Consider the following 24,581-nt stretch of genomic DNA (forward strand, 5'->3'; position numbering starts at 1 on the left):
TGACCTCTGTTGGTGTAGGACAATTTCCTGAGAATGATCACTATGAGTCATCAGCAGCCCACATTCCCAGCAATAGTAGGAATGACCACCTAAGGGCCCTCTGATGCAACAGGTGTATGAGGGAAATTTAATCCTCCACAAAGAAAACGTTGCCTAATGAACAAGTGCAGATGTACAGGAGTGAGTGAAAGGATAACTTTTCTTCCACCATGATTGACTTCTTTGAGATTGATGCAACTTTTCTGAAGGCGACTAAACAGACCTGGAAATGGCCTCCATTTGTTGTAAACGTGGTGACTAAATTGGAAGCAGAACCTCTCTTGTTTTAATTCTGCCTTTCCTACATCAGTACTCACACTTTCCCTCACCCCTGTTTTCTTGAGTTTTCTCTCTACAGTAAAGTTTCAGCACATAAGCTTTAGGCCTCAAACTCTGTTGCCTAGGTAACACCAGCTACGACATGTAAAATCAAATATTTAGAATTTGGCTTGGATCTTGTGTAAGGTTAGGACAATGGGCTATTTGGAGGAATGAAAACATATTCTTCCTGACATCTTACTCTCAACCCCAAAGCATTTATAAATATACCTCTCACTGCCCCAAGGTATCTATTGTATTTAAAGGAGGCCCTGAAGTATTAATACTTCTGCACCTCTTGGTCCCATTTCCCTATGAGTAAGATAGAATGTATGCCCTTCTTCCTGAGGCCCCTTGCTTCAGTGCTGAGAAGCATGTTTACTATATATAATACTCTTTGCTTACCCTAAGGATATTTCTGTTCATCTTTCAGGGTCACAGTTCATCTTGTGAATTATAAAACCACAAAAGATCAAGAGTAGTTCTGGCCAAGATACAATTTGAAGAATACACACAAAACAAAATGGAGAAAATGTCCCTCAGGCTGTTTTAAAGTAAAGCTCAAAAAAATCAAGTAAGCAGGCCACACACAAGGAAATAGGTGAATTCTGTTTTGCTGAGAGGTACTCTTTTGCTTGTGCTAATTCCAAGAGGAAGCAGGTCACCAACTAAGTCTCAGGATAAGTAGGCAGAGCTTACCTTTCAGAGTATGCAATAGTGTTGGTGTGCCTGTGGTCCCTCGAGCATGCTTAGCAGGCACCAACATCTCAAATCCCATATCACCTAAGGTAGAAGGCTCCCATGCAGGATTTCTACATCCATGTGAACTTACTTAGGCTTGTTAGGGCATGGATGGAGATCTCCTTTTAATGACAAAGAGACTCCGGAGACTGCAAACAGCAAGCAGGGTTTGTTGTAAGACTGGCTAGCCAGGGTCTAGCCGCCTACTCGGACACGCAGGTCCAGCAGGTTGGGCAAGACCACGAGCTTCTCCAGAGGAGATCTTGTATAGTATAGGCCTTCCCCGGCCATTACAGCAGAGCCCGCGCATTTCATAGCCAATAGATTTGTAATAATACATACTTTCTTAACCAATCCATTTAAAAGGACATCACTCCTTAGCCTATAGTTTTAGAGATCAGCATTTTTGTCAGTGCTTAGGAATGTCCTGGTTTTTAGGGCAGTCATGGGTCTTGTGAGAGACATCTGGTTATCTGGTCTGACTACCACCCTTCTCGTAACTTGCAACTTCGGGTGCCTGTATCCGAGTTCTTTGCTCAGGGGCAGAAAAACCAGTTATTTTGCGATGCAGATTCCTGTAAAAAGAATCTTGAGAAAGCAAAATCAATTCCTGTGGTCTGTTCTGGGTCTGTTCCTCACAGGCTCTGTTTCCAGGCCTTACCACAAGCAGGAGCTCAGCTTGCTCTTCAATCTGTCCTTTTAGTAAAGGTATTAAGTATGTGGTAGGTAAGGGAACCCCTCCCCCCACACTTGGATCTATGACAAGCTTCAATGAAGAGAAAGTAGAAACATGGATGATATGTATTGAGTGCTGATCAATTGAATGTCATAGCAAAGTATGCCTTGGAATCATTTTAACAAGCCAAGTATAGAATGTGCCAGAGAAGGAACTCAAAATTACAACTCCAAATGGTCCAGGGAAATGCTCCTGTATACTCCTGATTCACAATTAGACTCCTGGGGCTGGAGAGATAGTACAGGGTATAATGGACTTTCCTTGCATATGCCCAACCCTGGTACAAATTCCCAACATTACATATGGTCCTCTGAGCACTGCCAAGAATTACCTCTCAGCACATGGTCAGGAATAGGTCTTGAGTACTCTCAGCTGTGGCCCAAATTTCCTTCTCCCCCCAAAAAGTAAGATTCTGTCAATAATTCTGTATTTATGGCTATGTGTAGTCTCATGTGATTAACAGGATCAGAGGCAGTAGAAATACTGCCTAGAAGTCAATCAACATGTCATAAACTCCAATGTGGGAGATTGTGAAATCTAATAACTTATGATTAAGTTGCTATTTTGTGGCAATTATTTTCCCCAAAAGCAAAATGTCTTCAAATGCAGACAAATAGGGGGTTATAAATGCAGATAAGGGAGAAGCTGTTCTAGTTTAAAATGACATAGTAGAGATGGATGGATTGTTTCCTCATTCTCTGCAAAATGTACACCCCTAAGTCCTTCCCAAGTCATTTCTAATGCTTCATGGAATTTTCTTGAATAAAATTCCTATTTCATCACTTCTTGGCCTTTTGGTTAAGATCAAGGTAGTATCTGTTCTTATCAGTTTAATAAAAATCCTATTCCACCCAAGAATCAGCTAGAAAGTATACTGGGATACAGCATTGTGGGATGGGTTAAAGCTAAACCAGAACATTCCTTTTCTATTCCTAATGAATTTATGAGTTGAATATTCTAGAGTGCAGTATCTACCTCCACAAAGCCCCGGGGACTATGCGTAAGTACTCAGAATTCAGGTCCTTGTTTAGCAAACTCTAATAATCTTTCTTTTTGACTTTTATTTTTGGGGCCTGTTGCATGAATATTCGTTCAATCGGAGGCGCTGAGACAAGAAACACAAAAGAAATTTATGTCATGGAGGGCCCAGGTTCTTTCAGACCTGTGGCAAAGGTAGAGAGCCCTGAAATCTCCTTTAATTGATTATGGTACCTCTAAAGGGCTCAATACATCATCAAAAGCATCAAAAGAAGTTACAGAAAGAACATTGAGGCAGCAAAACATGTTTTGTTTCCTTGTATCAGAAGGTCTGTGCATTTTGGCCTAAGGAAAGAAATACTCAACCCAAATCTAAACTTTTCTTGGGCTACTAGTATTTGAGTTTGCATCCCAAAGACCAACTGGGCTGACACCTGAAATCTACAAACTGGGCATTTGAAATTTGCATCCCAAAGACTAGGCTGGGCCAGAGCCCAGAATCTACAACATCAAAGATCAAGCCTGGCTAGCACCTGAGATCTGCATGTCAAAGACCAGCCAGGCTTCTGTGAGAAAAGGACAACTGCCCCTTTCAATATACTGAAATTATTTTCTGAAGGCAGATTGAAGGGGGAAAATGCTCAGCTTCATTTAAACCAGTCAGGACACATGAGAAATCTCGCTCATTTTCATGGGTCCCTATGTTCCTACAGTCTACACGGACTCACCCTGATAGCTCAGTCCAGCCCCAACAGGGACCCACTCAATAGTGCTCAGAGGATACTCCTGGCTGTGTTTGTGGTTATTCCTGGCAATGCTTGTGGGGGTGTGATCGTGCTGTTAGGAGTCAAACCTGAGTCTTTAGCACACAAAGCTTGCATTCTAACCCATTGAGCTTTATCGGCTATGCAATTTTAATATCTGTGATGCTGTTCCTCTGGATGTATGTGCATAAATAAAGACTTCCATTTTGGATTTTATCCTCCAGAACAAAGTGTCCAATTCCTAAATGTCTCTTCAAGATAGTCATAGTCTTTGCCTTCAACCAATGCATGATCTAAGAATGTCTTCTGCATCAATAAAGATTAAATAAATTATATACAAAATGGCTTTATTGTTTGGGCCAGAAAGATAGTACAGTGGGCAGAGCATCTGCCTTGCACATGGCTGACCCAAGTTTGATCCCTGGCACCCCGTATTGTCCCCTAAGTTCACCTGGAATGGTCCCTGAATACAGAGCCAAAAGTAAGCCCTAGCACTACTGGGTTTGGCCCCCAAAACAATAAAAAAAAAACTTTAGTGTTAAATGTATTTCATTGAAAACCTTCCAGTGTCCGGGCTGGAGCGATAGCATATCGGGTAGGGTGTTTGCCTTGGATGCGGTTGACCCGGGTTCGATTTCCAGCATCCCATGTGGTCCCCTGAGCACCGCCAGGGGTAATTCCTGATTGCAGAGCCAGGAATAACCCCTGTGCATCGCAGGGTGTGACCCAAAAAGCAAAAAAAAAAAAAAATCTTCCAGTGTCTATAATATATAGGAAGTGACACTATTTTTATATACTAGACATTTAGTTTATAATATTATAGATTTAAAAATGTCATAATACTTGTTAGAACATAATTCTTTTACAGATCCACTGTTCTCAAAACATTTTCAAATCTTTTGCCCTTGTTAATTTATTTACTACAAATGAAAATTACATTACATTTTGTGCTTTTGTTAATCATATTCTTTTGATTCACTTTTCTGTTTTAGACTTTTAAATTAATTATTTTCTTGTTAACAAGTACAGCAAATATTTTCATCTAATTTCTAAGACCACCAAACTTAAAAATCATACATTTAAAAAAACTGAATCCATATGCTTAAGAAAATTCTTCATATGTCTGTTTAGAGTACTGACATTATGTAGGAGATTTGCTATAGAATTGTTATCCTGAAATTTCATTGTAATATTTCTTGGCTCTCAATCCTTTATTTTTATCATTCTTGGATACCCTTTATTCTATATTTTGCTTAACCACATTCACAAGTAACATTTGTTTGTTCTGAGATGTGTGTATATAATTATGTAACTTCCTCAATCTTTGACAAAAATATTTTTCTTGGCTTCTAAACTTGATCAAAATTTTCGTTGTATATAGAATATTATGTTGAAAATATAGTTTCTTCATGGGGATATGGCATAATAGAAAAGGCACTTGTCTTGCATGTAGCCAACCTAAGTTTGATCCCTGACACCACACCTGGTTCTCAAAGTCTCACCAGGGGCGATCCCTGAGCAAGGAGCCATGAGTAAGTTTTGACCACAGCTTGGTGTGGCCCAGATACCCGACCCCCTAAAAATATACCTGTTTCTTCAGAAATTTGATTCACATTATTTCCTGTCATTTTATTTCTTCCATTCTCCAGTGACCTCTCACCCAACCAATGTTTTATGGCCATGCCTTTATTATTTTAAAATTTTAGCTATGTGTCTTTTCTTTAATTAACCTATTAGATATTATGGGACTGTTTAAAATTAAAGTTATGAACTTATTATAAAATTTTGGGACTTTTTCTTTGATATTTCTTAATTATTTTCTCCCCTCTATGTTTTCTTGCTCCATCTTTCTACGTCAATTATATATATTCAACTTTCTATATGTGATCTGCAATATCTTAATTTTTTGTTCATTTTCTTTCTCACATTTTTAACAAAATCAAATTTTCATTTTAAATTGTTTCTTTAACCTTGCATCCACCTTTTCAGAACATATTTTTCTTCATTTATGTATTTTTATATCATATTAAATAATTTAAATTGTTTTTTAATATAATTATCTCCATAGAATATAGACCAAACACGATGGCCATGCAGTGCCTCTGTCGCAAACCACAGTACCCAAAAGAAGAGAGAGGTCAAAATGGAATACCCTGCCACAGAGGTGGGGTGGGGTAGGAGGGTGGAAGGGATACTGGAAACACTGGTGGGAGGGACTGAGAACTGGTGGAGGGATGTAAACAAAATGCAAACATGAACGCTCATAAGTTTGTAACTGTAACTCATGGTGATTCACTAATAAAATAAAATAAATTAATTAATTAAAAAATAAATGCAATTATTTCCATGAATTCTCTTCTCCTGGGCATTTTTAAAGTAACTACATTTTCTTCTTCTATTAAGAGTTGTTGGTTTTCTCAAATGCCATGTAACCTATGTTGTACAATTAAGCTTAGAAATGTGTGAACAGATTGATTTCTTTAAAAGTAGTTGGTATTGATTTCACCTGGTGCTATGTAGATCGTTCTCCACTTGAAAAGAAAGGTGTTTCATTTATGTAGAATGTTTATTTTGAAAGATACAGGAACAGAAATAAGGGAGGCAGGCAGAACATACACAGTTTAGTTCAGAAGAGATTTATTTTACTTCAACTATCAAGAACTATAATAATAGTACTCTAGACCAGTAATCAAAATACTCTCCTGTGTGCCATCAGAATATTTTAAGGAGAACACACCTGAAAATTGTGTCAATAAAATCCACTGCATGAGATTAGGGGATCAATCAATAGGAAATGGGGCCAAAGAAAAGAACAAGCTCAAAAGGTTAAACATGTTTGGAAAAAGATTGAAAAACATTGCTATAGCTCTTTCAACTTTAATATAGCAATAGTCTCCTGTTTGAACATAGGCTCTCCACATGGACTTGTGGTGTTACATATAATACAGATATTTTTAACCTGTATTATTATTTTATTATTATTATATTAACTTATCCCTTTTAAATAATGTATTTTCATTAATAATTTTGAATTTACATTGAAACACTTTGCATATGATAACATTTTATAAAGAAATCTATCCCCTCAGTGGCTGTTTAGTGGCTTTGTCTTCTGCCTTCTTGTGTTTGACCTATGGCAGGCAACACTAAAGTCATATGCTATATTATAATGGTTTGGTCAACAATAAACCATATATGCAAGGTGATGCCTGTCTGTAGTCTAGGTGTGTACTAGGCTTAACTAACTTTATGGAAGTATAGCCTATGATGTTCTCACAATGAAATGGACTAATGATGCATTTTCAAAACAATAAGTGACTTATGACTATTTAATCTATCAAAATGATGCCTTATGTTTCCAATCTTTCATAAATTTGTTAAGATCTCTACTGAAGCCTTGGCTTGGCTCTTTATCCCCATTTAGTTCTATTACACATATATTACTTTATAAACTTCCTTACTCTTAATTTAGTGTGATTGAGGAGAGGGAGTAAAGCCTGTTATGAAGAAGGTGACTGAATCTATTTTAGCTAAATATTTTACTGCGGAAGCCTGCTCCATGAGAAAGAAAATAATAGGAAGAAGTCAGGCTATTTGTGATCATTTTTACATATTAATTACATATTTTAATTATTTCCCTAATAGTTATTGTGGCATTCAAAATTTAATTTAAGTGGGCAGAGTCTACCCCAAAATTATTCTATGCTTAAATTATATGTAACTCAAGATTAAAAAGTTTATGAAAACTTTAAAATGCTTATTGATATTATTCATCATGCACAATTAAGATCTGTTACCTTTTTCACAATGAATAGTTTACAAAGTTCATGTATATTTATAATATATATATATACATATATATATTGGCTGAACCATATTATGTTTTTAAATTAAGACTGTCAGGTCATACTGGCTATTGTAAAGCAACCGAGCTGCTTTATTTCCAGTCCTGGTGCTGCCGATTAACTTGCTGAATGCTATCTTAATTTTCTATAAACTATTTAATCTTTCTTGTACAAAATTTTCCTATCTGTAAACTAAGATAAATAATTACAATACTTCAGAGGATTGTGATAAGAAATTATAATACTTGTGAACACTTAGAATAATAATACTTGTGAACACTTAGAATAATACCTGACACATAATAAGTACTCAAGAAATATTACTATTACTAATTATATTGTTTTTAACATCATTTCCCCTTATTTCCTTTTATGGATAGAAAAACTATATTGCATCAATGACTCATTTAGACTCAGTTCATAAGAAATAGATCTTGGACACAAATTTATAAGTTCTGACTCCAAATTCTAATTATTTTTCAATATACCATGTTTTAATACATGTAAAGATGATTAAGTTTGGAAATATAAAGTTTTCTGTATTTACCTTAGTCACTAGCCAAAGTCCTATGAAAATTCTATTGACAGAAGTTCGGAGAGGTAATCTATTTAAAAATAGATGTTCAATGTCCTTTACCTGTGCTTCTTCAAATTGGCTTATTAAATTTTTGCTACTACTTATTGAAGTTATCAAGCAAATATCTGCCCAAATTAAAGGAACTCCCTAAGAACATGGATAAGATTTTTAAATTTAGCATTACTGATGCATTATGATCATAATTTATATAAAATTACAAGCTCAAGGATATTTATTTATTAAAGTGATTTACACAAAGGCAAATGCCACATCTATGAATTCACCTCCAAATTCTTGAGTGTTCTAGAAAAAATAAACTTATAAAATAAAACTCATCAGGTGAACTTCCTAGGAAAATTCACACCACTACTGTTCTTTGGATCTCAGATGAGTTGAAATATCAGAATATTGACATCAAAGCTGAAAGTTGAAAAGAATTAGACTAAAAACTGACTAGATTGTCAAAAACCTGGCAAAACCTACAGTATATTCCCTTGAAGTTTGTTACACTGATTTATGGCCTTGAATTAAAAATTAGGGATACAGATTCTAGAAGCAAAGCAAAGCTTTTGTTTTGTTCACTTTCTTTATTTTAATTTTTTTCTCTTATGCTTCAAGATTGGCTGGAGTGATAGCACAGTGGGTAGGGCGTTTGCCTTGCACAGGGCAGACCCGGGTTTGATTACTCTGGCCGTCTTGGAGAGCCCGGCAAGCAACCGAGAGTGTCTTGCCCCCACGGCAGAGCCTGGCAAGCTACTCGTGGTGTATTCCATATGCCAAAAATAGTAACAACACGTCTCACAATGGAGACGTATGTTACTGGTGCCCGCTCAAGTAAATCAATGAGCAACTGGATGAGAGTGATACAGTGATACAGTGATGCTTCATGATGATTAGAAACTTTAGAATGTTTATATATATTCTTTCCAAAGCTTCAGAACAATAGAATCAAAACCTTCTGAGACATAAAATTTTGTTTATAACAGAAAGAAAATAAATGTGATATAAGCAGTTTTGTATATACCAGAGATATTCATGTATTTTGTATAAATAAGTGATGAGAAATAGTATGCACACTATTTCTGTTCTTCTCCATCATATTTTCCCCAGTCCATTATCACATATATATGAATTTTTGTCATAGAAGAAATGAACAGAAAATTAGAATATACTTTATTCCTTATTATCACAGGGTACCGAAAGAATACAAGTCTTAGAGTTGATACACCAAAACCATACATAACATTCAGACTTTAGTAAAACTTCAGTGAATTTCTCTTTAAAAAACAACCCTTTTTTTTAATAACACCGTTATTTACCAAGTTGTTTATACCTCAGTTGTTTGAGGAATTCAATGTTCTGACACCAACCCCACTGCCAATGTCCCTGGTTTCCCACCCACTCCCCAACTCTTCTCCCTTCAAAGGTACAGCTAAATTTACTTCATATAGCTTCTAAAGTGTCACCTGTTACCTGGAGAAGAATTCAAGGTTAGTATATTTTCCCAGATGCAGCACCAGTCTTTCTGATTTTCTGCATTTTCTTATGCTCAGATGCTTCTAAAAGAAACCCCCTTCTTTGCCTCCCACCTGCAACAGCTGGAAAAGGTGAAGTAACTGCTAGAGAGAGTCTCAGGTAATGCTCTGTGGTCAGGTTTTCTAAGACAAGATAGACTCTTCCTTGAAGGGTTTTCTACAATCTCCATAGATGACTAGTCCCCAAATAAATTTGAAAAGTCTTCAATGGGGCAAAACAGTGGGACTATATACAAACATTCCTCTCCTGAGCATCTTAAACCTGGGGAGATCATTTGCTCTTTGCTGCTTGTGAGAGAAAATCTTGCCTATAAGGTCAAGTAAATGGACAAAGGAGAGGGCAATTCTTCCCCTTGCTGTGGGGAAGAGAAATACACAGTAATGATCCACTGGGGCAGTAGTAGCCTTGGGTTTCATTAAGGTACACCTTCTGATTCTTCCCTTAAAGAAGGTATATTTCCAGGGTGAGTTATAAGGTTCTTTTCTTTTTCTGAAAAGGGTGGGTGAAGCCCAGTTAGTTTGGGAACCTCTGGACGAAGCGAAGAGTCTTTATGACTCTTTCCAGATCTAAAAATTGTATGTTATTATCAAAGTTGATAGTAGTTAATGCCTGAAATCCAGAAGGGAAAATGTATTAGAAATATTTTGAGAAAACCAAGTGTCATGCGCTGCTATAAATATAACAGTGTAGCTCTCACCTGTGGTTTGGATTCATAAAACAGAATTAATGCCTTTATTTCATAAACTTGCTGGTGCCCTAGGAGTTTCAATGCATTTTAAAATTAAAATGTAAACTGACTTTACCTCTAAATTCTGCTTGCTGTCCTCCCATTTCATCTCTTTTCAATTTAGTGGTGATGAAAACACCAACGGCATCCCCAAAGAAAAGGTTACTTGAAACAGCTGCCACTCAAGACTTGCCTTTTGGGACTGTCACCTTTCCACTTTGTCTTCATCTTTGCCCCTCATAGCTCACAGTACTGAAGGCTGAGAAACCCCAGGGAATGATCTATATTTGAGTAGGAAAATCACAGGTGAATTACTGAATCCAATTCCATAGTAGGAAAAAGTGTTCAAGTTCAACTTGCCAGCTCCATTCTATACCTACTGAGTATAAATCGCTGTGCTGGAAGACATCAAACATGTAAACAAGGGTCACTTATCCAAGAGATCCTCAGTGAAGTGCCAGGAGGCACTTCAGAATTATTCAGACTTTCAGAATTATTTCATACTAGTACAGAAATGATCATCAGCATAACGGATTGAAGAGTGTATATGTAGATAAGAAAAATATTAAAAGCTACTATTCATTGAATACTTGTTAGAGGTTATATGCTTTACTAACATCTTTTTATTTCATTATTTCAACAACTACAAATGAAATTGTTGTTCGCATCTTCATTTTGAGAGAAAACTGGCTCAGAATGAAAATATACTGGGGCTGGAGTGATAGCACAGTGGGTGGGGCATTTGCCTTGCATGCAGCCAACCCTGGTTACCGATTCCCAGCATCCCATATAGTCCCTTGAGTACCGCCAGGAGTAATTCCTGAGTGTAGCGCCAGGAGTAACGCCTGTGCATCGCCGGGTGTGACCAAAAAAATCAAAAATAAATAAATAAATAATATAATGAAAATGTACTTCGTGGTTTTTTTTCCTTTTTTGGCTTTTTGGGTGCAAGGCCCTACCCACTATGCTATCACTCCAGTGCCTATACTTTGTGTTATATAGTAAACTATAGTGAACTATAGTAATCTATGGTGAACTCTGGTAACATATAGTGAACTATTGTAATCGATGATAAACTCTGGATTCAAATCTCTATATTTTAAAATTCCAGCTCATTTTCTATCAATTGCCACACTCTTGTCTCTCCAAAGGAAGGCATATAATATACACTAGCTAGGAGTTGTGGTATAATTTTACTGAATGTGGATAACTGAGTTAATAAACACAACCAAGACAGCAAGATGTATAATCTGGATCAAACAGTCTAAGTAAAGATGGAGATATGGAAAAGTCCTGGGACTCTTGCAGCTAGCAGCAGGAATGTTCTCTGCACCAATGTGCATGCGTGTGTGCGTGCGTGTGCATGTGTGTGTGTATGTGTGTGTGTATGTGTGTGTGTTTGCAGGTAGATCCAGAAAAATTATAAAGGAAGGTGAGGAAGAAATGCTAGAGAAAGATTTTCATGGGGAGAGGAGGGGACAGGTTGAATATAGCTGGAGGTATAACTGGAAGTAAATGTGTATAGCTCAGTCAACTACTCTCAAAGCTTCTAAACATGTGTTTAGAGCTGACATTCAGTGTGCCTAATTTTTCTGCAATTATAGACACATTGCCCGTGTATCATATACACAGTGATGTTTTCCTTATAGAAGTGTTTAACTTATTTTTAAACTGTACTGTACCCTAGTGTTCCTTAGAATTAACAATCATAAAAGAAGTTTGTTAAAATGAACTGGGCATCAAATCCATTGATGATGATTAAGTCTGTTTGAGACCTAAGAGTTAACATCTCTTTTTTCTGTGTTTTGTTCTTTAGGCCATATCTGGTATAGCACAGGGATTATTCCTGGCTCTGTGCTCAGAGATCACTCATGGTTGGGCTCAGGACACCATATGTGGTGATGGGGATTTATACCCATTAAAAACATCTGATCAATTTTCAGGAAGTCCTGATGATTTCATTCTGAAGAGCAAGCTTTGAGTAGTAGTGATAGAGTGTGATACATGTGATGTGTGTAGACTTGGCTAGGAGTGAAAAGGGAGAGTTTCAATATTTGAACATGGTAATTATTAGCTTTCTGAAATCACTGTCACATGTTTGTGCTCCCGTCTCCATCTTTGTCCTCCCAATGCTGTTCTATTCCAGGCTCTACCTTGCAGCCATATGGTATTTCAAAAACAGAAATATGATCATGCCACACTCCTACACAAAATGTTGGTGACTTTCTTCCCCACTGTGTGGTACATGAATCTTTTCAGAGTCCTTATATTGTCCTGTGTATGACATCACATAGCTCCCTCCTACCTATATCTGACCTATATACACAATTACAATATCCCCGAGTCCAACTCTTCATTTAGAATACCCTATTCACCAAAACAAATTCATATGAAGGTCTTTCAAGACCTTGGGCAGGACTGGAGCAACGGAACAGCAGGTAAGGTGCTTGCCTTGCATGCAGCCAATCTGGCTTTGTTCCCATATGGACCCCCAAGCACTGCCAGGAGTAATTCTTGAGAGCAGAACTGGAATTAACCCCTGAACACCACTGTCTGTGCCTACCCCCCACCCCAAACAAAAATAAAGAAAAAGAATAAAAACCTTGGATGGTGGACGTCAATGCCCTTTTGAAAAAAATGCTCTTGTCCAGAATAGAAATTGCCCAGTGATAGGTCCCAGTTCTTAACTAATATGGCACTTGGATGAATTAAAGAGTTAAAAATTATAATTAAACTAGTGTTCCAGTTACCTTAAGAAATAACCATCACACCTGCTCTTCTGGGGGCAAAGGAATATGTGCTTCTTAAAAGTCTGAGCTACCACAAAAGGGAAAAGTGCTCATAAATAGCAAAAGAAAATTATGACATGCCCTTAATAATCCAGAAGTTGTATCTGTTTTAGGATATTTCTATATGGACATTACAAACCACTAAAGTAACTTTTGTCTCCACAACACACATGTATTTTTTACACAATGCATTTTCCAAAAGGACACTCCTTCTGTTGCATTTTGATCTATCCTGATTTAATTTAAAGTTTGGAGATGGGGTCTGACCTTATCCATCAGTGACTGAGCTGTTGTCTCGTGGAAATGCAGTTTGAAACACATTAATAGGGTAGCCTGTACATTATAACTTAGCGGTTCTGGGTTATCAGTGATGCTTGCAATTGCTATGGAAACCGAGTTCATATGCACCTTCAAAGAGTCTGCTTTAAAATATAAAAAAAATAGGAAAGAGATGGCTCCTTGAAATAATAAGGTATTAGTACCCAGCATGCATAGGCAAGTTCAGTGATGCAAAAATGTTCTGCCTACACAACGATAAAAATATTTCTTTATATTTTTAGTAGCTAATGATGTATAAACTTGTATTAGAGACCTGTGTTTATACTGTAAAGAAGAATGCCTAAAGCAGATTTGTGTGTGTGTGTGCGGTTGTGTGAGCATGCTTTTTCCCCCATACATGCACACACACAATTTCTGTTTTCCGCAAACACTCACTTTTTTAATCTGCATTCTTAAATCTCCCAAAAGCCTCTGCACAAGCAGCTTCAGCTGCTGAAGTCCATCCAACCTGTGTGGACACTGTCAGAAAGCTCAGCCTCGCCTGCCCCTCCTGCCCATTCAATGTCAAGAAATGTTGCATCCTGTAGCTTCTGGACTCACTTCCCCCCATCCATTTAAAAATTATTACAAATGTGATCAGTTCTTATTAAAACATTTCTAGCTGTATTCCTCCCTAAATTTTGGTGTAGGAGGCTTGGTCTCTCATCTTTCTCCTTGCTCACATTTCCCCCTAGGATCCATAGAATCTAAGTGTCGTGTGATCTAACTAATAGTACCAGCCATCACCAACAAAAAGCTGAAGACTCAGTCACTGCATGGAATGAGGTTAAGGAAAAAAGTCAGAGAACAATGTGGAGCAGGCATAAAAGTGGCTCCTGAGTGGTCATAGGCTCCCCTCTTAGTTCCACATTTCCAGCATCTCTAGCCACTCAATTTTATGTGCATTATCTTCACTTATCACTTCTGCTCCCATTCACCAGCCTGTAGTCAAGGTGTCCTCCCCAGGAGACTGAGCAGCGGGTAGGGCATTTGCCTTGCACGCGGCCAACCTGGGTTCGGTACCCAGCATCCCATATGGTCCTCCAAGCACCACCAGGAGTAATTCCTGAGTGCAGAGCCAGGAAAAACTCCTGAGCATTGCTTGGGTGTGACCAAAAAGCAAAAACACAAAACAAAACAAAACACATCACAACAAGGTGTTCTCCCCAAAGAGCTCATTTGTCATCTGGTTAGCATAGGAGTGACAGGAATAATTCAAGAAAGGGACATAAAGTTTAAGCACATTAGAAAAATGCAAGATGTTTGTGGTTTTGGCTATTGTTTGTTCCTAATCAACTTGAATCCTTCATCTCTTTTCTTTGCTCTGTCCTTGCCTTCATTTGTAGTCTAACTTAGTTGTTTATCTTCTGCCATGCCCCTGACCTTCCTTCATCCGTACTCCTTCACTGGTTGTAAAGGATCAAAGCGTAGGGATAATACATCTTTCTCTACACCTCACAAACCAGCAACTTCACTGACCCAGGATTTCAGCGATAGACCCAATGTTTCAAAGGATAGTATAGCTACAAAAGAAAGCATGATTTATAGTTCATATTTTACATAGCTGCCTTGCTCCAGAGACTGTCTATAACTCCTCATTCAAGTAAGGTTTTAAGATACAAGGCTGAGCTCTGCCTTGTGGGAAAGGAATCACCAGATCAACACTACCCACTCAAATCTGAAATATTTATTTCTTTTTTTCCTAGCTCTTCATCTCTCTGTTATTACATCACATTGAAGGAGAAGGGTTTCAAGCAGTAACAGGAAACTTGAAAGTTATTCCCCTTCTCAGCTAACTGTGCTAGTCCTGTTTGCCATCCTCCAAGGTATCCTCTTCAATTCTCAGAATAAGGCCATCAAGTGCTGGGGATCAAAACTGGATCAGGGGGCAGCATTGGTGGTATAGCGATGAGCATAACTATCTTCCAAAACAGGACTAGGGGCTCACAAAGCGTGTGTCGTAACCCCTGTACTACTGGCCACACTGACCCACTTTGTAGACCACCTTTTGGGTTTTCCTTTATGTTTTCTGATTATGCTATTTTACCCCATCCAAGTGTGAGACGTTAATCACACACTTAGGAGATTCATCCTCCTCTAAACCAGAACAGGTCATGAGGGCTGGAATCCTCTGCCTCTACCCATAGTCAGGTCCCATCTAAAAAGTGGTGCTTGATACAGCATTCAGAAACACTCCATTGCTTTTTAAAAAGTCATGCAACATAAACATGTCTAGATTTTAGTACAAGCACCTCTTTCCTGGAAGGGTCCGTGAATGATCATTTCAGAGTCATGCAGTTCTTTACTGCTCAACTTATACCTTCTTAGGAACAAAAAGTATGTTTTATTCATCTTTCTTTCCCTAGCATCAGCTGCTTCCCCTGACATATGACCAAGCTTGCTTACTTGTTGGAAGTACAGTTCACAAACATGCCACTTTCATTCTACAGCATTTGTGTGTGGAAAGCTCTAGTAATGATCCAGAAGTCGTGTGTGTAGGTGTGCACATGCACGCATGCGCACATGTGTGCGCACGCATGTGACAAAAAGCACACACACATACACACACAATTTTTTCCCCAAACACTGCCCACAAAATAGTAGCACAGAGTAGTAGAACAAAGACTTGGGACTCCAGGAGTGGGCATAGAGATAGTACAGGGATTAAAGTGTATGCCTTGCATGTGGCCAAGCCTGATTCAAACCTCAACACTGCACAATTTTTCCAAACATCACCGGGTAAGTTCTAGAGACCGCAAACTGTGCCAGAGTGACCTGGATAATCCCTGGACCTCAGGTCCTGTGAATCATATCATCCTTGAACAATTGAATTAACCCCCCATCCTACTTACTTATCTAAAAGTTTCTGGTAGGGGGTCACCTCGTCTCCTGAACACTGCTTGTGAGCCCCTTTCCAAATATAAATTTTTTTTAAAGACTTGGGGTTTGCAATAGTGCACTGAAAAATGAAACCATCTCCTATCCCTTTAGAACATTCACACCTCACAGCTGTTGTAGAGAAGTACCTAGAGCATTGTTAGGAAATCAGTGTGTGTATGCTGCAAGGACAGGTGAGCTGTTGTATAATATTTTATTTTATTGTATAAAATATAATATACAAATGTAGATAATATATTTATTTTTATTATTTATAATTTCTAAATAATAAATTTATTTATTTGTTTTTTGGGACACACTAGCAGTACTCAGAGCTTACTCCTGGTCTGTGCTCTGGGATCACTTCTAGTGGACTCAGGACTATATGGGGTGCTGGGGATCAAACTTAGGTCAGCTGCTACAAGGCAAGTATCCTATCTTGCACTGTGCAATCACTCTGGGTCCTAAAACTGTTGAATTTAAATCTCCATTTTTCTCTTTTCACCTCTTTAGTGTGTCTTTCTCATCTTTCATTTTTATAATTTCCATATCCTAAATTCTAGTCCATTCCCTTTCCTGTCAGTACTTTATTACCTTGATCTTATGTTACTCTCCAATGTGAATGACTGATAAGCATCTTTCTTTGGGGATACTTGCTCCCCCCCAAAGTCCTTTACTTGAAAATAGTAAGATATAAAATATGTGATGTTTATAAAATTGCAGGTTGCAATTTAAAGACAATTTTTAAGGGTCATTGCCAATAATTTTCATCCTCTTGTGTTGTTAAACGTTTTAAAATGTACTAATATGAAAAGTAAACAATTTTGAAATTTAGAGAAAATACATTTGCTTTAACCTTCAAGTGAAAATTATTCCCTCTTAATAATCCTTTGACATCATTTTATGTCTCAGAGTTAAATAATCAGCCCTGGCTAAATTGCATAATGACAAATGAGTAAACTTATGATGAAATCAAAGGATTTAACAGAGTTAATTTTAACAGAGTTCAAACTGTAACTGAACATTGCCACTTACCCTTCTCCAGAGGAAATTCTAACTTAAAAGGGTCTATTTTCTATGAAGCCCACTATTATAACACTTAATTAGAGAAAATAAAAAGCTTTCTGAATTATATTTGAACAAGCAACAAATAGTACCTTGCATAATTTGGAGAATGAAAACAATTAATTGGGGCCCGGGAAGTAGCTTGTGCGGCCGTGCACCTGCCCTGCATGAGCAAGGTCCTAGGGTCTTTTTTTCCCTAGGTCCTAGGTTTAACCCTTGGTATTTCAAGGAACCCCGAGCACTGGCAAATGGCTCCCCTCAAAAAATAAAAAAAAGAAAAGTGTATTTGCTCAATTTAACCTCATAAAGACTAAAACACTTGTCTCCTTAGTTACAAAGTGTGAAAAAAGACATACAGATCTTTGAATTCAAAACCCAATAGAAGTTTGACATTATTCACCATTAATTCAATGTAAATTAATACATCAATACAAATCGATAACTTAAAAACACTTAAAAATAGTAGTATATCAAATGTGCTGAGGGTGCAGAGACTGGAATGTTCATACAATGCTAGTGGAATGTAAAGTGATGTAAAAAGGCTCAGTCATTCTGAAAAAAACAGTCTCTAAAGAAACTACAGTTGCTATGAGCCAGCTATGGCACTCCTAGGCACTTATCCCAGAAAAACAAGATCTTACATTCAGACAAAACATGTACATGAATGTTCATAGCAAGTTAATTTATAATACAAAAACATGGTCAGTAAGATATCCTTCAACGAGTAAATGGTTAAACTGTACTGCATCCCCACAGGTTACATATATGACTTCATTTGTTCAACACTCTTAAAATGACCAAATAGTAATGGAGAGAAGATGTAGCAATTGAAAGGGTAACAAGATAAATCCTTGTGGTGAGGATGTGTTGAGCATCTTGTTTTAATACTGATTGTGATGTTGCACCATAGTTTTGCCATATATTACCATTTATGAGACATTGCTCTATAGTCTTGCAATATATTGCCATTAAGTGAAAGTGGACAGAGTATACAAATATCTGGTATATAAAAGTATCTAGGTATTAGTTCTCCAAACTGTATGTAAATCTACCTTTACCTCAAAGAATTTTTAAGTAAAAAATGAGTAAACACATTTATCTCAGTAAAAATTTAAACAAAACCATGTACAATGTGGTAATTTTAGCAGCTGAAATCTATTTTCAGACATGACATTCGATCTGTTTTAGACTATATTATTAGAAAATGATGAGTTAAATCACAATGGTGGCTGTAGATAGATATTAGACTATAAATACATATTAGTATACTGTCACTATAATCCGTTGCTCATTGATTTCCTCTAGTGGGCGCCACTAACTTCTCCATTGTTAGACTTGTTGTCATTGTTTTTGGCATATTGAATATGCCACGAGGAGCTTGCCAGGTTCTGCCATGCAGGAGGGATATTCTCAGTAGCTTGCCGGCCTCTCGGAGAGGGGTAGAGGAATCAAACCAGGGTCTGCTCTGTGCAAGGCAAATGCCCTACTGCTGTGCTATCACTACAGCCAAAATATAAAAATATACATGACTATAAATATAAATCTATATAAATATATATTTACTATGTATACGGCTTATATTTTAAAACATATTTATACATTTAAATAAAATATAAATCTATATACATATAAAATAAATATGCAAGTAAAAATATCTAAAAATTACTATGGACTGGGGCAATAGCACAGCGGGTAAGGTGTTTGTCTTGCACGCGGCCTAACCTGGTTCGATTCCTCAGTTCCTCTCGGAGACCCCGGCAAGCTATGCGAGTATCCCACCCACATGGCAGAGCCTAGCAAGCTACCCGTGGTGTATTCACTATGCCAAAAACAGTAACAACAAGTCTCACAATGGAGATGTTACTGGTGCCCACTTGAGCAAATCGATGAGCAATGGGATGACAGTGATACAGTGATACAGTGATATTATGTGTGTATTAATTTGCATTTAATTAATGTGTTATAGAATATTTATGTTTATATATTCACTGTCATCACTGTCATACCCTTGCTCATCGATTTGCTCAAGCAGGCACCAGTAACATCTCCATTGTGAGACTTGTTGTTACTGTTTTTGGCATATGGAATACATCAGGAGTAGCTTGCCAGGCTCTACCGTGCGGGCGGGACACTCTCAGTAGCTTACTGGGATCTCTGAGGGGGACGGAGGAATCGAACCCAGGTCGGCCGTGTGCAAGGCAAATGCCTTACCTGCTGTGCTATTAAATATTTATATTTATACACATTTATAGTGTAATATCTATAGCCACTACTGTGATTTCACTCATATTTTCTAATAATATGAGGTAAAACATGTGAATGGGAAGTCTGGAAATAAATTTCAGCTGCTAAAATTACTACATTGTACATGGTTTTGTTTAAATTTTCACTGAGATAAATGTGTTTACTAGTTCTTTACATAAAAATTCCATATAAATACATATATATTTATCACTTGTATCACTTGTCATCCCATTGCTCATCGATTTGCTTGAGTGAACGCCAGTAATGTCTCCATTCATCCCTGTCGCATGCTAGTGTAGGCCAGTTGTGTCTGCTCACTCTAGGAACATAAAGAGCATATTTTATCAGCTGTTATACTGTTACTGTTACTGTTTTTGGCATATTGAATACTACACAGGTAGCTTGCCAGGCTCTCTGTGAGGGATGGAGTCCTGCTCCAGGAAATATAATTATATATTTTGTAAAAGCTTATAAATATAAATATATTAATATAATCGATAAATACACAGATAAATATATTTATATTAATGTAAATATATATTTACATACATATATTCATATATATTTATAGTGTATTATCTATAGCCACCATTATGATTTCTATTTCCTGGAAATAGATAGCAACTACTAAAATTACTAAATTGTACATAGTTCTATTCAATTTTTTTTTTCTTTTTGAGTCACACCCGGCGGTGCTCAGGGGTTACTCCTGGCTCTGCACTCAGGAATTACTCCTGGAAATGCTTGGGGGACCATATGGGATGCTGGGAATTGAACCCAGGTGGACCGCGTGTAAGGCAAGCGCCCTACCCACCGTGCTATCGCTCCAGCCCCTGGTTTAAGTTTTTACTTAGATAAATGTGTTTACTCATTTATTTAAAAATTCTTTATGTAATATGAATGAATATATTTATATAAATATTTAATTTATAAATAAATTCATCGCAGTCACTGTCACTGTCATCCTGTTGCTCATCGATTTGCCTGAGCAGGCACCAGTATCGTCTCCATTGTGAGATTTGTTGTTACTGTTTTTGGCATACCGAATATGCCACAGGTAGCTTGCCAGGCTCTGCCATGCTGGCGAGATACTCTCAGTAGCTTCCCAGTCTTGCTGAGAGGGGCGGAGGAATCGAACACAGGTTGGCCGTGTGCAAGGCAAACACCCTACCGGCGGTGCTATCACTCCAGCCCCAAATAAATTCATATAAATACATGTATATAAATATGTAACGTGTTTTATACATTCATATTTATAAGTATAAATATATAAATCCATAACAATATATTAATAATAAGCATATATTAATATGAATATAATATATCAGATATATTTCACATATAATAAATATTTGAATATATTATATATGTTACACATTCATATAACTATGTGTTTATAGTTATATGAATGCATAAAATCTACATATTTATAGTTCTGTAAATGTATAAAATGTATAAATATATAGCTATATAAATGTATAAATATATAATATTTTATATTATATATTTTATATTATATGTTTATTCATTTATGTTTTATACATTAATATATTATATGTAGTCACATAAATGCATAATATATATTTTATACATTTATATAACTATATGTTTATAGTTATATATAATACATTTATATAACTATATATTTATAAATTTATATAAATTCATATAAGTTATTATTTACATTATGTTATATATTTATACGATATATTATATATCATATAATATTTATATAATATAATATGATGTTATATATGATATATTATATAAAATATACATGATAAAATATTATGTTTATATAATTTATATAAATTTATATAAATTTATGAATATATAGTTATATGACTATAAAATATATAATATTTTATATTATATATTTTATACATTCATATTTTTACATTAATATATTATATATAGTCATATAAATGCATAATATATATTTTATACATTTATATAACGATATATTTATAGTTATATAAAATACATTTATATAACGATATATTTATAGTTATATAAAATACATTTATATAACTATATATTTATAAATTTTATACATTTATATAAATTATATAATATAACATTTGTATTATAGATATTATAGATGATATATTATATAAAATATATTATAATATATTATATGTTAATATAATTTATATGAATGTATAAAGATTTATAAATTATAGTTATATAAATGTATAAAATATATATTATAACATATAATTATGAGTGAGCCTCACACATGAAGGACCTGGCAGAGAAACCCAATATGCAGGACCCCGGGCTGTTGTCCAGTAGCTTGGCAGCCACTCCCACAAACCACCTCCTGCGCCATGTAATCCCATCAGAGGCCAAGATCCAGAGGCTATAAAACAAAGTTCCCGGAAGCACATGGCCGCATCTGCAGTGGTGGGACCTCTTATAGTCTAGCCCACTGATGTACCTAAAGCAGCACACGTGTGTTTGGTTTTAGCATACTGGCTTGTATTCTCTTACATACATTCTCCGTTCTTCTCAGAGAGCTTGGCAAGCTATGGAGAATATCCCGCCTGCACGGCAGAGCCTGGCAAGCTCCCCGTGGCATATTCGATTCGATATGCCAAATATAGTAACAATGATGAGTCTCATTCCCCTGACCCTGAAAGAACCTCCAATACGGTACCATTGCGAAGGACGAGTAAGGAGAGGCTGCTAAAACCTCAGGGCTGGGATGAATGGAGACGTTACTGGTGCCCGCTCGAACAAACCGATGAACAATGGGATGACAGTGATGACAGTGATGATGATAATTATAAGTATGTATTGCACTATAAATCACAGTGATGACGATATCACAGTATAGCAATCAATGACAATGACAAAGAGGCAGTAAAAGTTAATGCCTTGACAACTTCTCATCTAGGCAAAGGATTATGAGGTAAAAGTGAAGAAACAATGTTAAGGTCTGCTCAGATAATAGACTTTAAAAATATTGATATCAAATGTAGCTTTAAAAATGGACATTAGTGCAATTTTACCTAAATAATTCATTAAAAATCTTAATTTTGATATGAAAACTTTCAGTCATTTCATTGCAGATGTTAAAAACTAAGATGATGTTAATGTATTTTATGTGAATAAATTTATATACAAATCCATATAAACTTTGCATATAAAATTTTTAAATGTAAAATCTATATATAAAATACTTATATATCCTCCTAATTAAAGAAGAAAGCCATCTTCAACACAATGTTTGTCACTTTGAATATTTATCAACATTTATAACCTACTGAAACCATGAATTTAGATTTCAGGACAACTGTTCCATAAAAGCTAATACATCAACAACTGACTATATATCAGAATCCCTTTGGGCTTTTGACACATAAAAAGCTACATATGTCTTAGCCTATAGTTCCATAAGCATGTGTCATTAAACTTACTAATGTCATGATTGTCGGTAAAGTACCAGGCACTAGCAAGTTGAAATAACAAGAACAACAACAGAAAGAATTATCAAGTAGATTTTGTTTCCACTTATCCCAAGTGAACCTACTACTGCATGATTCTTATGGAACAATACTACACTGCAACGCAGTACAGTTCAACGGGTGATGATTGGAACCATGAGGATGAAATCTACATAAGTAGCAAACAATGATGTGGAGATATGCAGCAGGCACTGGTAGAGGTGAAGTTAAACAGTCGTGTCTAAATTGACTAAAGTAGCTTACGAGGTCGTTATGTAGCAGGCTATGGCAGCGGTGATGTTAACAGCAGTCTCTGCTTGGCACAGGGAGAACTGGTGGCTCAAAAGTTGTCAGGATGATGTTATTTTCCAAGGTTCACTCCGCAGTTGTTAATACTACTTTCTTCGACATCTTCATGGATATTCTCTTCCTGCAGATCAGTTGAAATCACTTGTCGGGGGAGCTTGCTGTTCACTGCTTCATCGTATGGAAGTTTTCTTTTCAGCAGGTATTCCCTCCGCTCCCCCGACAGGTGGTGATACGTTCTGCTGCTTGGTGTGGCAAAGTTCTCAGGTTCGTCTACTAGGCAGTTGTTATCCCAGGTGTCATCGTCAGTGGGTGCTGTTTCCATGAATTCTACAAATAGGCCTGGATCCAGGGGTTCAGAGATGTTCAAATTGCTCCTTTTCAGGCGATCAGGATCTCTTCCAAAGGTGTGACTCGATGTTTCCAAGATGTTAGATTCATCCCATCGCTGGGATTTTTTCTTGGGTGTTTCATTTTTTATACTTCCTGATTGGGATCCTGTAGATGTTGTTGAGGATGTGGAAATGTCCTTGTTCTTCAAGATCCCCTTGAGTGGCTGACGTGACAAACTGGGGACCCTGGAAATAGAAAAACAGGAAGCCACATTTGAATCGGGGCTCGGAGGAGCTTTTTTTATAGAGGAAGTGGGTGTCACTTTTGAGCCGGTGTTGGAAACTGCTTGGAATGTCAAACTGGGACCTGCTACAGATGTTGAGATAGTTTGTCCACTTTGTTGCTATGAATACTGAATTGGGAGCCATTCTTGATGTTAAACCGGGACGCTTTCTGGATGTTGTGCTGCTAATTACCCATAGGGATGTTCTACTCGGAGCCGCTCTAGATGTTCTACCACTAGGGGCGCCTATCTGAGTTACACTAGGAGCAGTGCTAGATGTTTGATCTGGAACCATTTGGGATCCGCTGTGGATACCAAAATGGGACTTGCTCCCTGACCTGGACTTAAAACGAACCTTGTAGTCGAACTCTGAGTAGGAATTGATGCAGAAGCTTTATTGGGAGCGGAGGGCTTGTCCATTGATGGTTCACTGGTTGTTGGGTGGCTCCTACAGTTGTCAGGCCACAGCCTGTGAAGTACTGCTGTGCTGCGGATGTAATGAAGTCTGCACTGTGTGATGGGTTGAGCACCCAGATATACTCTCAGGGCCTGATGTCACAAAGGATGTCATAAGCATTGCTCATGGCTATGCTGGCCATGCCCTGTGGCCCATCCTAAGGGTTAGGCTGAAGCCAAGAAGGACATCAGAGAGGTTA

General features: G+C 37.0%; 1 protein-coding gene and 1 pseudogene across 1 annotated transcript; one reads left to right on the forward strand and one right to left on the reverse strand.

The window, feature by feature from the left end:
- The first annotated feature begins 2,612 nt into the window (after nt 1-2,612).
- LOC129400291 (U2 spliceosomal RNA) lies at nt 2,613-2,758 on the forward strand (annotated as a pseudogene).
- Nucleotides 2,759-23,364: 20,606 nt separating this feature from the next.
- Nucleotides 23,365-24,345, reverse strand: PPP1R2C (PPP1R2C family member C). The gene is made up of 2 exons (XM_055121073.1): nt 24,281-24,345; nt 23,365-23,887 (listed from the first exon to the last, which is right to left on the reverse strand). The coding sequence occupies exons 1-2, from the start codon at nt 24,343-24,345 to the stop codon at nt 23,365-23,367; spliced, it is 588 nt and encodes a 195-aa protein (XP_054977048.1).
- Nucleotides 24,346-24,581: the final 236 nt, after the last annotated feature.

The sequence above is a fragment of the Sorex araneus genome, chromosome X (assembly GCF_027595985.1).
Source record: "Sorex araneus isolate mSorAra2 chromosome X, mSorAra2.pri, whole genome shotgun sequence".
Taxonomy (NCBI): domain Eukaryota; kingdom Metazoa; phylum Chordata; class Mammalia; order Eulipotyphla; family Soricidae; genus Sorex; species Sorex araneus.